Source organism: Oryctolagus cuniculus, chromosome X (assembly GCF_051225735.1).
Source record: "Oryctolagus cuniculus isolate XC-2025 breed Fujian yellow rabbit chromosome X, ASM5122573v1, whole genome shotgun sequence".
Taxonomy (NCBI): Eukaryota; Metazoa; Chordata; class Mammalia; order Lagomorpha; family Leporidae; genus Oryctolagus; species Oryctolagus cuniculus.
This window is the reverse complement of record NC_142888.1, coordinates 107448706-107463127: the sequence shown is the minus strand read 5'-3', so window position 1 is coordinate 107463127 and position 14422 is coordinate 107448706. Positions and strand designations below refer to the sequence as shown.

General features: G+C 41.1%; 1 protein-coding gene across 5 annotated transcripts in view; it reads left to right on the top strand.

The window, feature by feature from the left end:
* ZNF280C (zinc finger protein 280C) overlaps window positions 1-3295 on the top strand; it is a 37352-nt gene extending 34057 nt beyond the window's left edge. For 3 of the 5 annotated variants that reach the window (XM_089324566.1, XM_008273184.5, XM_070066806.2), the window contains exons 17-20: window positions 244-306; window positions 1334-1452; window positions 1581-1617; window positions 1709-3295. In XM_089324566.1, coding sequence (XP_089180692.1) covers window positions 244-306; window positions 1334-1452; window positions 1581-1617; window positions 1709-1724 — 235 coding nt within the window. In that variant the 3' untranslated portion in view covers window positions 1725-3295. The remainder of the gene's footprint in view (window positions 1-243; window positions 307-1333; window positions 1453-1580; window positions 1618-1708) is intronic. The other 2 variants (XR_016228183.1, XM_089324565.1) reach the window with 1 other exon arrangement.
* Window positions 3296-14422: the final 11127 nt, after the last annotated feature.

Sequence of the window (14422 nt, the reverse complement as noted above, 5' to 3'; positions counted from 1 at the left end):
GCTCTATTGAGCCAATCACTTCCCAAAGTCCACCACCTCCTAATACTATCACCTTGGGAGTTTGGATTTTAACATTAATGGGAGGGGATCACAAACATTCAGAGACCATAGCAGTGACAAACAGAATTGTATTATTAAGGTCATGATCAGTAAAACCTAGAAGTTAAGACTATTCAAACCATGTTCATAAAATTAATATGACTTATTAGACAAAACTAATAAAATATTGTTTTGTATCTCCAGCAGTCATGCCAGCTATCCAAGTAAACAGTTACGTACTCTTAAGAAGCATTCTGGAGCTTCCAGGTAACTAATTGATCTTTTTTCATTTTCTCTGTTGAAAATTGTAATACTTTAAAGCACCCCAACATTGGATTTTAAAAAGATGATACTTTTTTTAACTCATTGTCAAGCTCAATTGTGTGCATGATTTTTAAATTAACTTTATTTTAAATATCTGAGGTACTGTTTTTTCAACTTGGGTTAGTCTCAAATTTAAGTGGAAAACTGGTTGATTTCTGTGTGTGGAACTTACCATATTTGTAATTCTATGGAATAATATTTCTATTACAAAAAGTATATAAAATTTCATTACTGTTGAAATGTTCAGTCTTTAGCTATTTATTGTACACCCATCACATATAACACAATATAGCAGGTCCTGTACAGATGACAATGATGAAGAAGGCTTGGTACCAACATACAAGAAATGTACAATTAGAGAGATGTGGTATGAACACAAATAACTACACTAATACAAGGAGGTTTGTAATGAGTACAGTGAGTTTATGACTTGAAGGGAGAGAAAGGTTTCTGCTTATGAGAAGAGGCATAGCATTCCAATTTGAAGAAATAGCGTGAATGAAAGAATAGAAAGGAAGAGGCACCAAGCATATGCATTCTTGTGAATAGTACAATTTGGATGAAACATGAAGTTCAAATAACATAGTATATGAGATTAGTCTGGGGGAATCATTTTAAGCTTAGATCCAGATTGTGGAATATCTTAATACCAGGAAGTTTAGACTTAATTTTAACTTGTAGGACTTTGGGGAAACCATGGATGTTTTGAATAAAATCAAGGGTATAGAAGGAACACTAATTTGGAGAAATAGACAAGGTAAATTGTAGCACATGAAGCACATAGACTGGTTAAGGCTATTATGGTAGTTAGGATGGATTTAATAATAACCTGGGTTAGGGTGTTGAGGTGATATTATATCACATTGAAGAACATGGACTCTGGGAAAATAATTATTGAACCTGCGTGTGGATTTCCATAAAAGATAAGAACATTTTTCTGATTATTTTATCTTCTCTTTTTTTCCCATAGGGGCATTACTCTAGTGTGCCTTAAATGTGATTTCCTAACTAATTCTTCCAGCTTAGATCAAATGGCTAAACACTTAAATCGGCGTAGAACTCATACTTGCCAAGTTATAATAGAGAATGGTATGTATATATAAGTGTAACTTTGGACTTCTGGTATTTATTTCAATATTTTCATGGGCCCTTATGTATTAAATCAAGTCTGGGTCTTCACATATACCAAAAGTGTAAAACTCTTCTTCTTATTTCAGTTACAGAAAGTACCTCAACTTCTGAACCCACTTCTCAGTAAGTTTAACTTTCACTCAATGCATTTTTAATATATCATTAATAGAAATGAGAAATATTAAAGTATTTTATTTTGTTTTTATTTTTAAAGCTGCTTGTTGAAATAGATTCCTGCTCTGTGGTGTTCGTGCAACCTGGTGCAAGACAAGTTGGAATGTCCTAAGTTCAAAGTTCTGAAGTATTTTCTTACACAAAGGCAGTTTTCTAAGTTCAAAGTGCTAAAGTGTATTCTCACCTGAAGGCTATTAAAAACTGAGTTCATAACACTAGCTCTCCTGGCTCTTTTCAGCTTTCGGATGGCTCTAGATTGATACTCCACCTTATCTCTGTCAAGTTAACATACTTAACGTGTTTTTCTTCCTCCAGTTGGCTCTCTCCAAAACTAACTTTTGTTGCTATAGTCTTTCCTTGCTTACTTAAAATAATTTGTTTTTCTCTCTTGCATTTGCCTTCAGAATATTACATTACAAACAATACCAACTGTTCATCGTTTATTGTCTTTCTTATAAGTCTTACATTTTAAGTCAGATAGCTGTTTTTCCCTCTTTGTCTGTCATTGTTCTATTTTTCATATTTTTCAGATGCAGAAGCAACACAGAAATTTCAAAAAATGTCCAGGGTACTCCTGGACAGTGTCCCCCTTCAATGGACACACCTGATGCCTGTTCTCTCTTTCCACGGAATGTGAATTATTTGACTGTGAGACCTCTAGTTCGTGGCCTTAAGAAAGTCCGCAAGGAGAGTCCCTTGCTACCTGACTGGCCTCCCATAAGGCTGATGCTGATTTGGCCAGAGATGACCTCAGAGCCCACCAAATTGAGCACAACTTCCCACTGAGGGTTTTGACACTTGATCTTAAGCATGAGAGTTGATTCTAACCAAGACAAGACCATGAAATCAGTCTTTCAACACCCAAGTTAAAGTTCAATCATTTTGGCTGCTGCCCTTTAATAATCTAGCATGCATGCAGTCTAAGGAATATAAAAATTTTGGTCCTATAAGGAAGCAAGATTGCTTTCTTATTCTCAGAAAACCAAAGTTTATAAATTTACTTTGCCAACATAAGTTATTATTGCATTTAAAGTTTTATTCAGTATTAATGCTAAGAATTTTCAGCAATACTAATATTCAGATTTGTAATTTTTGCAACTTTAATTTTGGTAGCTTTGTTTTGTGTCATTCATCAAATTTATTGATGTTCATTTCGTTATGTCTCCTTTGTACTTTTCTTTTTATGCCTTTTGTTTGTTTTGTTTCTGTTAAGAACTCCAAGACATTTCATAAAATTCTCTGCAAATTTCATGTAGTTAATACATGTAGCTTCTTAATTTGATACCTGTTCAGACCGTTTGATATTATAACATGCTCTATCTTGGGACTATCATTTCTATTTTAGGGATTATGAATTCAAAAGACAAAGAATTGGTAAAATCTTATTTCAGACTTTAAAACAAGTTTTAAAGTTACAAATATCTAATACGTAATATCTTAGCCATTAATTCTTTTGGATAAAGATAATATATTCAAAAGTATTGGGACCAAAAAATGCACTTGTTTCTTGCCTATATATATATATGTGTATTTTTTAATTTGGTATTTATTTTGGCTACATTGAATATAGATTTGCTGAACAGTTTTGATGTTACTTATTTTTTTAATAAAATTTCCATTGTTAAAATGTCTTGAATTATTTTCTAATAGTTTCATGTAAAAGGTGTCAATTGCATGACATAACTAGAAACATCACTTTGCTTCTTATATGGAAGCCTGGTTGCTTGGTCTGCAGACTGAAAGCTTTTAACTTCTTTGTCATGCACTTCTCCTTCCAGCTTTTAATGCTCACCATTTATACTTTACTAGTTTCTTTAATTTTAAAGGCTAGTAAAAGTACCCTTTGTGATCTTAATAACCACAAAGGTAGGCAGGTGCTAAATTCATTTAACTGAATCAGGAGTGGTTTTTATACTCTAAAATTAGAGCTTCCTAAATGTACTTTAAAACATACAGAAAGCCATTTTGAACGGCCACTTGTTGTTTGGGTATGCTATTTGAAATTCATCATCAGAATCTCTACAAGTGACTTTTGTAGTAATGAACCTGCTGATAATTAGTCTTTATTCCTTACCTATCTTCAGGATGTTCTGTCAATTACCATCTTTCTACTCAAGTTTTTTTTTTTACTGTAGTAAAATACATCTAACATAAATTTTGTCATTTTAACCATTTTCAAGGATGTATTTCAGGCTGGCGCCACGGCTCAGTAGGCTAATCCTCCGCCTGCGGTGCCAGCACCCCAGATTCTAGTCCCGGTTGGGGCGCTGGATTCTGTCCCGGTTGCCCCTCTTCCAGGCCAGCTCTCTGCTGTGGCCCGGGAGTGCAGTGGAGAATGGCCCAAGTCCTTGGGCCCTGCACCCGCATGGGAGACCAGAAGCTCCTGACTTCACATCAGCATGGTGCACCGGCTGCAAAAAAACACGGCGGCCATTGGAGGGTGAACCAACGGAAAAGGAAGACCTTTGTCTGTCTCTCTCTCTCTCTCTCTCTCACTCTCTCACTCTCTCACTGTCCACTCTGCCTGTCAAAAAAAATGTATTTCAGCAGTGTTAATAGCACTGGTTTTTTTTTTTTAAAGATTTATTTATTTGAAAGACAGAGTTAGAGGTAGAAGCAGAGAAAGAGGTCTTCCATCCACTGGTTCACTCCCCAGATGGCCACAATGGCCAGAGCTATGCCAATCCAAAGCCAGGAGCTAGGAGCTTCTTCCAGGTCTCCCACGTGGGTGCAGGGGCCCAAGGACTTGGGCCATCCTCCTCTGCTATCCCAGGCCTTAGAGAGCTGGATTGGCAGAGGAGCAGCCAGGACTAGAACCGGTGCCCATTTGGGATGCTGGCGCTTCAGGCCAGTGCTTTAACCCGCTGTGCCACAGCGCCAGCCCAATAGCACTGATTTTTTTTTTTTAATTTTAAACTTTTACCCAGGAATGACTTCTTAATATTTTTATTGTAATTTTTCTTTTTAACTGTGAATACTTTAACTCTGTTCAAAAATATGAAAAACCACATTTTTGCTATGGCAAAAAAAATTACAGGTAAGGGTGCAGTATTGTAGTTTTCCGTGGAATTTTACTGTAGTAAATTGTAGTAAAAGGTTATTCTTAAAGTTTTATGTCCTATAACATCTTTTATAGAAAATATTTCAAGTAGTTAATACTAAGCTTGCCTTTTTATAGGCAATTGATTGAGGGGATTTTTTAAAACTAATTTTTCCCTGCTAGGATATACTTGATTTTATTTTATTTTTTGGTTTGATTTTTTTAATTTTTATTTTTCGTTTTATTTGAAAGAAGGAGAGAAAAATCTTCCATCCACTGGTTCATTCATCAGATGCCCACAACTGTCTGGTTTGGGCCAGCCAGGTGGAATCCAGGAGCCCAAAATACAATCCAGGTCTCCCACTAGGTGGCAGGAACTCAAGTACTTGAGCCATTACCTGCTGCTTCTCAGGATGTGTGTCAGCAAGGAGCTATTGGACTGGAAGCAGAGTCACCAGGACAGGAACTAGGCACCCTTGATGTAGGATGTGGGCAATCTCAAGCAGCCGCATAAGCCCCTGTGTGCGACCCTATCTTTATTTTTATTTTTATTTGAGAAAGAAGAGCTCCCGTCTTCTGGTTCACTCCCCAATTGCTCACAACAGGGAATAGGCTGGGCCAGAGCCAGGAATTCAATCCAGGTCTCCCATGAGGGTAGCAGAAACCAAATTACTTGAGCCATCACTTGCTGCCTCCCAGGATCTGCACTGACAGGAAATGAGTCAGGAGCCATAGCCAGGAATGAAACCCAGATACTCAGCGATGGGATGCAGGTACTATAACTGGTGCCTTAACTGCTAGACGAACTGCCTACTCCTAGTTGAGTTTTAGTTGGTGCTAATAAGTTTTAGCTTGACACTGATCCCTCTTTACCTTCAGATTATTCTAAATAGCTCTTTCATCTGATTCCAGAATACCCATCTCGTGCATCATGCTTTTTGTTTCAGCTGAATGGAAAGTATAATTGGCTCAGTTTCTATCACCATTCTTAGAAAAATAACCACGAACTATACAGACTTGGTTTCTTGTCCTTTTTGTCACATTTTGACAAAACATCCCTTTAGGCCTCATTTATTCAGCAAGTATTGATCACCTATGTATCTGGCATTGTTCTTAGTGCTAAAATCTCTACCTTTGTGGAGCTTATATTCAAAGGTTGGAGGTAGACAATAGGAAATAAAATTTTATAGTATGTTAGATGGTGATCAATAATATGGAGAAAATTTAAGTGGGTAAGGGGATAGTGTGTACAAACTAAATACTAGGATGTTGTCATTTTAAAGTTGATAGTTTTGAAAAGGTGGCGTTTGAGTAAAAATCTAAAGGAGGTGAGGAAGTGAGCCACTTGGTTATCTACCAAACATTCTAGAAGGAACAAATGCAAAAACCCTGAAGCAGAAATTGGAACCTTCATATATTGCTTTTGCAATTTTAAAATGGTTCAGCCACTGGGGAAAACTGCATGATAATGCCTCAAAGTTAAATATAGAATTACCATATAACCCAGCAATTCCACTGGCAGATTATACTTCCAAAAGTATTCAAAGACTCAATACTTGTACGTACATTTTTTTTTTTTTGACAGAGTTAAAGACAAAGGTCTTCCGTTAGTTCACCCCCCAAACGGCTGCTACTGCTGGAACTACGCCAATCCAAAGTCAGGAGCCAGGTGCTTCTTCCTGGTCTCCCATGTGGGTGCAGGCGCCCAAGCACTTGGGCCATCCTCCACTGCCTTCCCGGGCCACAGCAGAGAGCTGGACTGGAAGAGGAGCAACCGGGACTAGAACCTGGCGCTCATATGGGATGCTGGCATCACAGGCAGAGGAGTAACCAAGTGAGCCATGGCACCAGCCCCATGTACATACATCTTTATAGCAACACTATTCACAATAACCGAAAGATGGAAATAGCCCAAATGTCATTAGTAGATGAAGGATAGTCTATCCATACAATGGAATATTATATAGCCATAAGAAGGGAGTGAAGTACTGATAGATGCTACAGCATGTATGGACCTCTTAAACATGCTAAGTGGAAGAAAATCTCAAAAGTTCACATAGTATGATTACACTTACGTGAAATAGAATAAGCAAATCCATAGAGAGATAAGGCGGATTAGTTGTTTTTGTGGGTTGTGTAGAGAAGAGAATGGGGAGTAACTGCTTAATGGGTGGGGTTTTGTTTGAGGGTAATAAAAATGTTTTGGAATTGAACTAAAATGGTTGTATAACATTCAGAATATACTAACTGCCACTGAGTTGTTCACTTTAAGGTGATTAATAATTTTATGATATGTAATTCTCACATCACTTTTTAAAAAACATTAGGAGTTATGAAGGAAATCTCAATTTAAAAAAATCCACAGCTACCATCATAATGGTGGGAGGAAAACAGCCTTGAAGTAGGCTTATGCCTGGATCAAGGAACAGCAACAAGACTGATGATGCTGCAAGTGGAGTTGGGGAGGGGGTGAAACATAGGAGATGGGCCTAAGAAGTCCTGTGGACCATGTACAACAGAGCTTTATAGGCAACTATACGGATTTCTATAAGGGTAGTAATAGTCTGGAAAGTGACCCAATTGGGTATATTTTGAAGGTTGAGCCATTAGAATTTGTAGGTTGTTTGGATGTGTCAGTTCAGAGAAAGGAAGCATAGAGAACAGCGCAGTTACCTGGGCAACTGAGAAGATAGTGTGACTTAACTGAGATGGAAAAGGCTGAATGAGGAACAATTTGGAAAAGATGGGGACTTGATTTGGGACATGTTTGAATTTGAGATGCCTATAAGGTATCCAAATGGGGATAAAAGAATCATTCAGACATACAAGTCTAGAGTTTTGGAGAGAGTTCCACGCTGTCAGTAACGTTTTGTATTTAGAAGTCGCAAGATTCAGAGTGGGATGTGGCACAGCAGGTTAAGCCATTGTTTGGGATGCTGCATCCCATATCCAACTTCCTAAGGGTGCATACTGGGATGCAGCAAAGTGCAGCTCAAGTGCTTGAGCCCCTGATACCCATGTGGAGACCTGAATGCAATTTAAGAGATTCTGATTTCAGCCTAGCCCAGCCTTGGCTATTGTAGTTGTCGCATTTGGAAAATAAATCGGTGAATGGAAGATTCTCATTCATTGTTTCCCTCCCTCCCTCCCCCACCCCCGCTCTCGTAAATGAAAATAAAAAGACAAATTCCATAAACAGTTCTAGGAAGTTCCAACCATAAGAGGTTAGGGAGATAAGGAATCAGCAGTAGAGACTGAGGCATAGCCTGTGATGTGCAAGGAACACCAAGAAATTGGCTGTGTCCCTGAAACCTCGAGTACTCTATTTGTAAAAAGTAGTTGCTAGTTTGTTCTAGGGTTCTTGAATTCAGTGATTCTATTTTGGTTAAACCTGAACATCACTTATAATTTGTTCTTAGGAGAACGTGAACAGAATGGTAATCACTTCACAATGTATATTTATGTCAAAACATCACGTTTACACCCTAAATATTCATTTGTATTTATTTATTAAACCACAGTAAGGCTGCAGAAAAAAAGAACAGCATCACATAGCACTACCCCCAACAGCAAAAATAGGGACTCCTTTGACACTGGAAATATGAAATGTCCCAATTACTCACTCCTAGGCACAGTTAACTCTTTTTATTTTTTTAAAAATGTATGTATTTGAGAAGGAGAGACAGAGAGGTCTTCCATCCACTGGTTCACTCCCCAGATGACCACCACAGCTGAGTCTGGGGGCCAGGCTGAAGCCAGGAGCCAAAAAGACTCCTCTGGGTCTCCCACCTGGGTGCAGGGACCCAAGGACCTGGGCTATCTTCCACTGCTTTCCCGGGTACCTTGACAAGGACCTGAAATGGAAACGGAGCAGTCAAGACTTGAAAATACCAGCATGTGCAGGTAGTGGCTTTATGTACTACGCCACAGACTGGCTCCACAGTTAACTCTCTACATGTACTTTTGCAATACTCTTCCATTTCTATAAAAGAAGGTGTCTTGGTCTAGAACCAATATCTGTAACTTATAAATGCTTTATAAAGTATATGTCTCATGGTCAAATAAGAAACACTGGGTTAAACTTAAGTAAAATATGTTATTGTAGAATTTTTCCTGCTACATGTGGTCTGATTCTCTAAGTAAAAACTTAGAGGCACTTATTTGACTCTGGAAGAGCTCTCCCAATGCTTAGTAACTTCTCCATGTTAACCTAAAGAGAATGCTGATCTAAAATAGAGTTTCTGATTCAGGGCCGGCACTGCAGAACCAGCATCCCATATGGGCACCTGTTCTGGTCCCAGCTGCTCTACTTCCAATCCATCTCCTTGCTAAAGTGCCTGGGAAAGCAGTGGAAGATGGCCCAGGTGCTTAGGCCCCTGCACCCATGTGGGAGACCCAGAAGAAGCTCCTGGATCCTGGCTTCAGCCTGGCCCAGCCCTGGTCATTGCAGCCATCTGAGGAGTGAACTAGCAAATGGAAGTTTTATATGTGTGTGTGTGTGTGTGTGTGTGTGTGTGTGTGTATATATATATATATATATATATATATATATATATAACTCTGCCTTTCAAATACTCTTTACAAAAATAGTTTCTGATTCATGTTCATGAATCACTTGCAAGATGGAATACATAACTGGAGGAGAGGAATATTCTTGTAATTTTAGAAATTATATCAGGAAAAATTCTGTGTTCCTTATTACTGTTTTCTACTCATTGTTGTGTTTGTACACACCTAAGAAATAACTGGGACAGATCAGTTATTTTTATTAGGAGGTTTGGTCATTTCACATGATTTCAAACTCAAGATGTTTCAGACTCAGAGCAAACTTCTATCCATAGGTTCACTCCCCAGTTGGCTTTGATGGCCAGGGCTGAACCAGGCCAAAGCCAGGAACCTGGAATTCCATCCGGGTCTCCCACATGGATGCAAGGGCCCAACTATGTGGGCCATCCTCTGCCGCTTTCCCAGGAGCATTAGCAAGGAGCTGGATCTGAGCTGGAGCAGCTGGGACATGAACCAGTACTCACAGGATGCCAGTGTCATAGGCAGTGGACTAATCCACTGCACCACAACACTAATCTCTTAGCGGTTTTTGTTTTTTAAGATTTATTCATTTATTTTGAAAGAGTTATTGCATCTGCTGATTCACTCCCCAGATGACCACAATAGCCAGAGCTGAGCCAGGCAGAAGCCAGGAGCTTCATCTGGGTTTCCCACATGGGTGCAGGGACCCAAACACTTGGGCCATCTGCTGCTGCTATACCAGGCCATTAGCAGGGAGCTCAACCAGAAGTGGAGCAGTCTACAGCCATGCAACCCTGAACACGCCAGATCTCGTCTGATCTCGGAAGAAGTAGAGCAGCCAGGACTTAAACTGGTGCCTATGTGGGATGGCAGCGTCACACAGGCTGGATTTACCTGCTACACTGATCACATCCCTTAGCTTCTTAATCTACCCACTTGCCTACTTTTCTTGGACTTATTTCCATGGTCCAGCCTACTGTTATCTGTGAAAGAGTTCTGTACTCTAAAGTTTTACTTCCTACTTAAACAGCTTCAACACATCTTTCTGCCTGACTCCACAGTAAATCTGCTCTGACCCTTAAAGGGGCAGTATATCAGAGTGGTTTAAGAGCCCCAGTTCTGCAGCACACTGCCTCTGCTGAAATTCCTGCCCTACAATGACTAAACGTGTGTGATTTGGGGCTCTGTGCTCACTTCGCTCATTGGTAACATATAAGTAACAGCCTCTACTCATAGGATTGATGGAATTCAAGCAGTTAATATAAGATGGTACTTCGGGGCTGGTGCTGTGGCACAGTGGGTTAATGCCCTGGCCTGAAGCGCCAGCATCCCATATGGGCACCAGTTTGAGATCCGGCTGCTCCACTTCTGATCCAGCTCTCTGCTATGACCTGGGAAAGCAGTAGAAGATGGCCCAAGTCCTTGGGTCCCTGCACCCACGTGGGAGACCCAGAAGAAGCTCCTGGCTTCGGATTGGCACAGCTCCGGCCATTGCAGCCATCTGGGGAGTGAACCATTGGATGGAAGACTCTGTAACTCTGACTTTCAAATAAATAAGTAGATCTTTAAAATATATATATAAGATGGTATTTCAAAAAGTCTGTAGTGGGGTCAGCATTGGCACAGCAGGTTAAGCCACCATCTGCGATGCCAGTATCCCACATGGGCACTGGTTTAAGTCCCAGCTGCTCCACTTTTGGTCCAGCTCCCTGCTAATGTGCCTGGGAAAGCAGCGAAGAATGGCCCATGCTGGGACCCCTACACCCATGTGGGAGACCCAGATGAAGCTCCTGGCTCCTGATTTAGCCTGGCCCAGCCCTGGCCATTGCAAGCATTTGGGGAGTGAACCAGCCGATGGAAGATCTAACTCTGCCTTTCAAATAAAGAAATAAATCTTCTTTTAAAAAGTTTGTGGAAAGATAGAATTAAAAGAGAAAAGATAAGTTTAGGGGCCAGTGCTGTGGCATAGCAGGTAAAACCGCTGCCTGCAGTGCCAGCATTCCATATGGGTGCCAGTTCAAATCCCAGCTGCTCCACTTCCGATCCAGCTCTCTGCTATGGCCTTGAAAAAGCAGGAGAAGATGGCCCAAGTCCTTGGGCCCATGCACCTGTGTGGGAGACTCAGAAGAAGAAGCTCCTGGCTTTGGATCTGCACAGCTCCGGCCATTGTGGCCATCTGGGGAGTGAAGCAGCGTATGGAAGACCTCTTTCTCTGCGCCTCCCCTTCTCTCTGTGTAACTCTTTAAAATAAATAAATAAATCTTTAAAAAAAGAAAAAAAAAACTCGGCTTCTGGCTTCAGATCAGCCCAGCTCCAGCCATTGTGGCTGTTTGCGGAGTGAATAAGCAGATGGAGGACCTCTCTGCCCTGCCTCTCTATAACTCTGTCTTTCAACTAAATCTTTAAAAAAAAAAAAAAAAAAGTTTAGGGGCAGACATTGTGAAACAACAGGTTAAACCACTGCTTGGGACACCTAAATCCCATGTGAGAGTGCATAGTTGGAGTCCTGGCTTCTCTGCACTTCTGATCCAGCTCCCTGCTAATGTGTCTGGGAGGTAGTATATGATGGCTGCAGTACTTGGGTTCCTGCCAACCACATGGGAGACCTGGACTGAGTTCTGGGCTCCTGACTTTGGCCTGGCCGAGCCCTAGCATTTGGGGAACGAATCAGCAAATGGAAGGTTCATTCTCTCCCCACCACCATAACTCTACCTTTCAAATAAATAAATGGATCTCTTTTTTTAAAAAAAAAGTTAATTTTGGTGCAAAATTTGACAGGTACACCTAGCTTTTTCAAATGTGTTTTCCGTGAACTTTTTGAAGATCCCTAGTATTCATGAATTTCATTTTTTTGTGCCAAAATCAACTTTTAATTCCATTTTCCACAGACATTTTGAAGTACCCTCATATGTATTATATATGTATATATGTATAAAGTTAGACAAAAAGTAGGCACTGGGGGCCGATGCTGTGGCACAGCGGGTAAAGCTGCCACCCATATGGACACCTGTTTGAGTCCTGGCTGCTCCACTTCTGATAGAGCTCTCTGCTGTGGCCTGGGAGGGCAGTGAAAGATGGCCCAAGCCTTGGGCCCAGCACCCATGTGGGAGACCGGGAAGAAGTTCCTGGCTCCTGGCTTCAGATGGGCTAAGTTCTGGCTGTTGGGGCTATTTGGGGAGTAAACCAGCCCTCTCACTCGTGCTCTCTCTCTCTCTCTCTCTCTCTCTCTCTCTCTGCCTCTGTCTCTCTGTAACTCTGCCTTTCAAATAAAATAAATCTTTTTTTAGAAAGGTAGGCACTGTGGCTGGTGCCGCAGCTCACTAGGCTAATACTCCGCCTGCGGCACCAGCACCCTGGGTTCTAGTCCCAGGTGGGGCGCAGGATTCTGTCCCGGTTGCTCCTCTTCCATTCCAGCTCTCTGCTGTGGCCCGGGAGTGCAGTGGAAGATGGCCCAGGTCCTTGGGCCCTGCACCCCATGGGAGACCAGGAGGAAGCACCTGGCTCCTGGCTTTGGATCGGCGCAGCGGGCCGGCCATAGCAGCCATTTGGGGGGTGAACCAACAGAAAAGGAAGACCTTTCTCTCTGTCTCTGTCTCTCACTGTCTAACTTTGCCTGAAAAAAAAAAAAAAGTAGGCACTGAATAAATGGTGCTGACATTGCTGCTACTTCTGCCACAGCCCCAGCCATTCTTGCTGTTTTCTCCTGTTGCTGCTGTTACTATTACTACTGCTGCTACTGCCAAAAGGAGACCAGGAAACTGCACCTCAGGGGGATCTTCCCATTGACAGTTTTAGTGGCAATCTATCAGCATTGTGGTGATTCACAACTTTGGCTTATAGCTCCCAGGTCTTGAAATACATTGCCCCAAATAGCTGGGTGGATGACATCTCATCACAGGGCTTCAATTACATGTGATTCTCTAATGTTGGAAGAGTGTAGCTCTGGCTTTTCCTATCTGAATACTGCAACGACACTGCCTGTTGACACTAGTACAGAATCCTATCTTCTTTGAAGGAAAACAATTTTGAGGGGGCTTAGAGAATTCCTTCTCTAAAGAAAACTTGTTATTATCACCAGGAATTCATTTCCAGAAATCCTAGGCTACTTATCCAAACTATCAGCTTTTTAAATTTTAATTGTATTTATTTGAAAGGCAGAGAGCCAGAGGGACGGAGACAGAGATATCTCTCGTCTGCTGGTTTACCCCCTAAATGCTCACAATAGCTAGGGCTGGACCAGGCCAAAACCAAGAGCCAGAACTTCATCTGGGTCTCCCATGTGAATGGGAGTACTTGAACCATTTCCTGTTACCTTCCAGGGTACATGTTAGAAGAAATCTGGGATCAGGAAGGGAGCCAGAACTCAAACCCAAGCACTCCAATAAAGGGGTGCTCATGTCCTGGGCCAAACACCCACTCCTAATACAATTAATTTTATGAAAATGTGTAATTGTGAATAGCAGTTGTAATATAGGAATTTTGTAGGACTTTGAAGTGACTCAAAACTACCCTGCTTTCTCAGAGATTAGGGATATTGTAACTCAGCTTTGCAATTGCTCTTTTCTCCTTAACTCTACTTGCTCCCTTTGCCATCTTCCCAAATATATCTACCTGAATAGATTGATTATAAATAGAAGGAAAGGTCCACGTTGTGGTGCAGCAGGTTAAGCTGCCACCTGCAATGCCGACATCCCAGATGAGCACCGGTTGGAGTCCCAGCAGTGCCACTTCCAATCCAGCCTGGAAAAGCAGTGGACAATGGCCCAAATACTTGCACCTCTGCCAGTCATTTGGGAGACCCAGAAAATAAATCTTTTTAAAAAAAATAAAATTAAAAAAAATTGTAAGTTGTACAGGTTTCTTTTCCTTGATAAAATGTTGGGAATACAGTGGGATATTTCTATTTAGTGAATCTTCAGAACTTCAGAATGTAAGAGCCCTTGGTGAATCAGATACCTCAAGCTTGGAAACTAGCCTACTTAACCAGTTGTCTGAATCATTGATTGAATCACGTGTCTTAAAAGCCACAATTTGAAGTAACTATTTTTTTTTTATTTTTTTATTTTTTGACAGGCAGAGTGGACAGTGAGAGAGAGAGACAGAGAGAAAGGTCTTCCTTTGCCGTTGGTTCACCCTCCAATGGCCTCCGCGGCAGGCGCGCTGCGGCTGGCGCACCGCACTGATCCG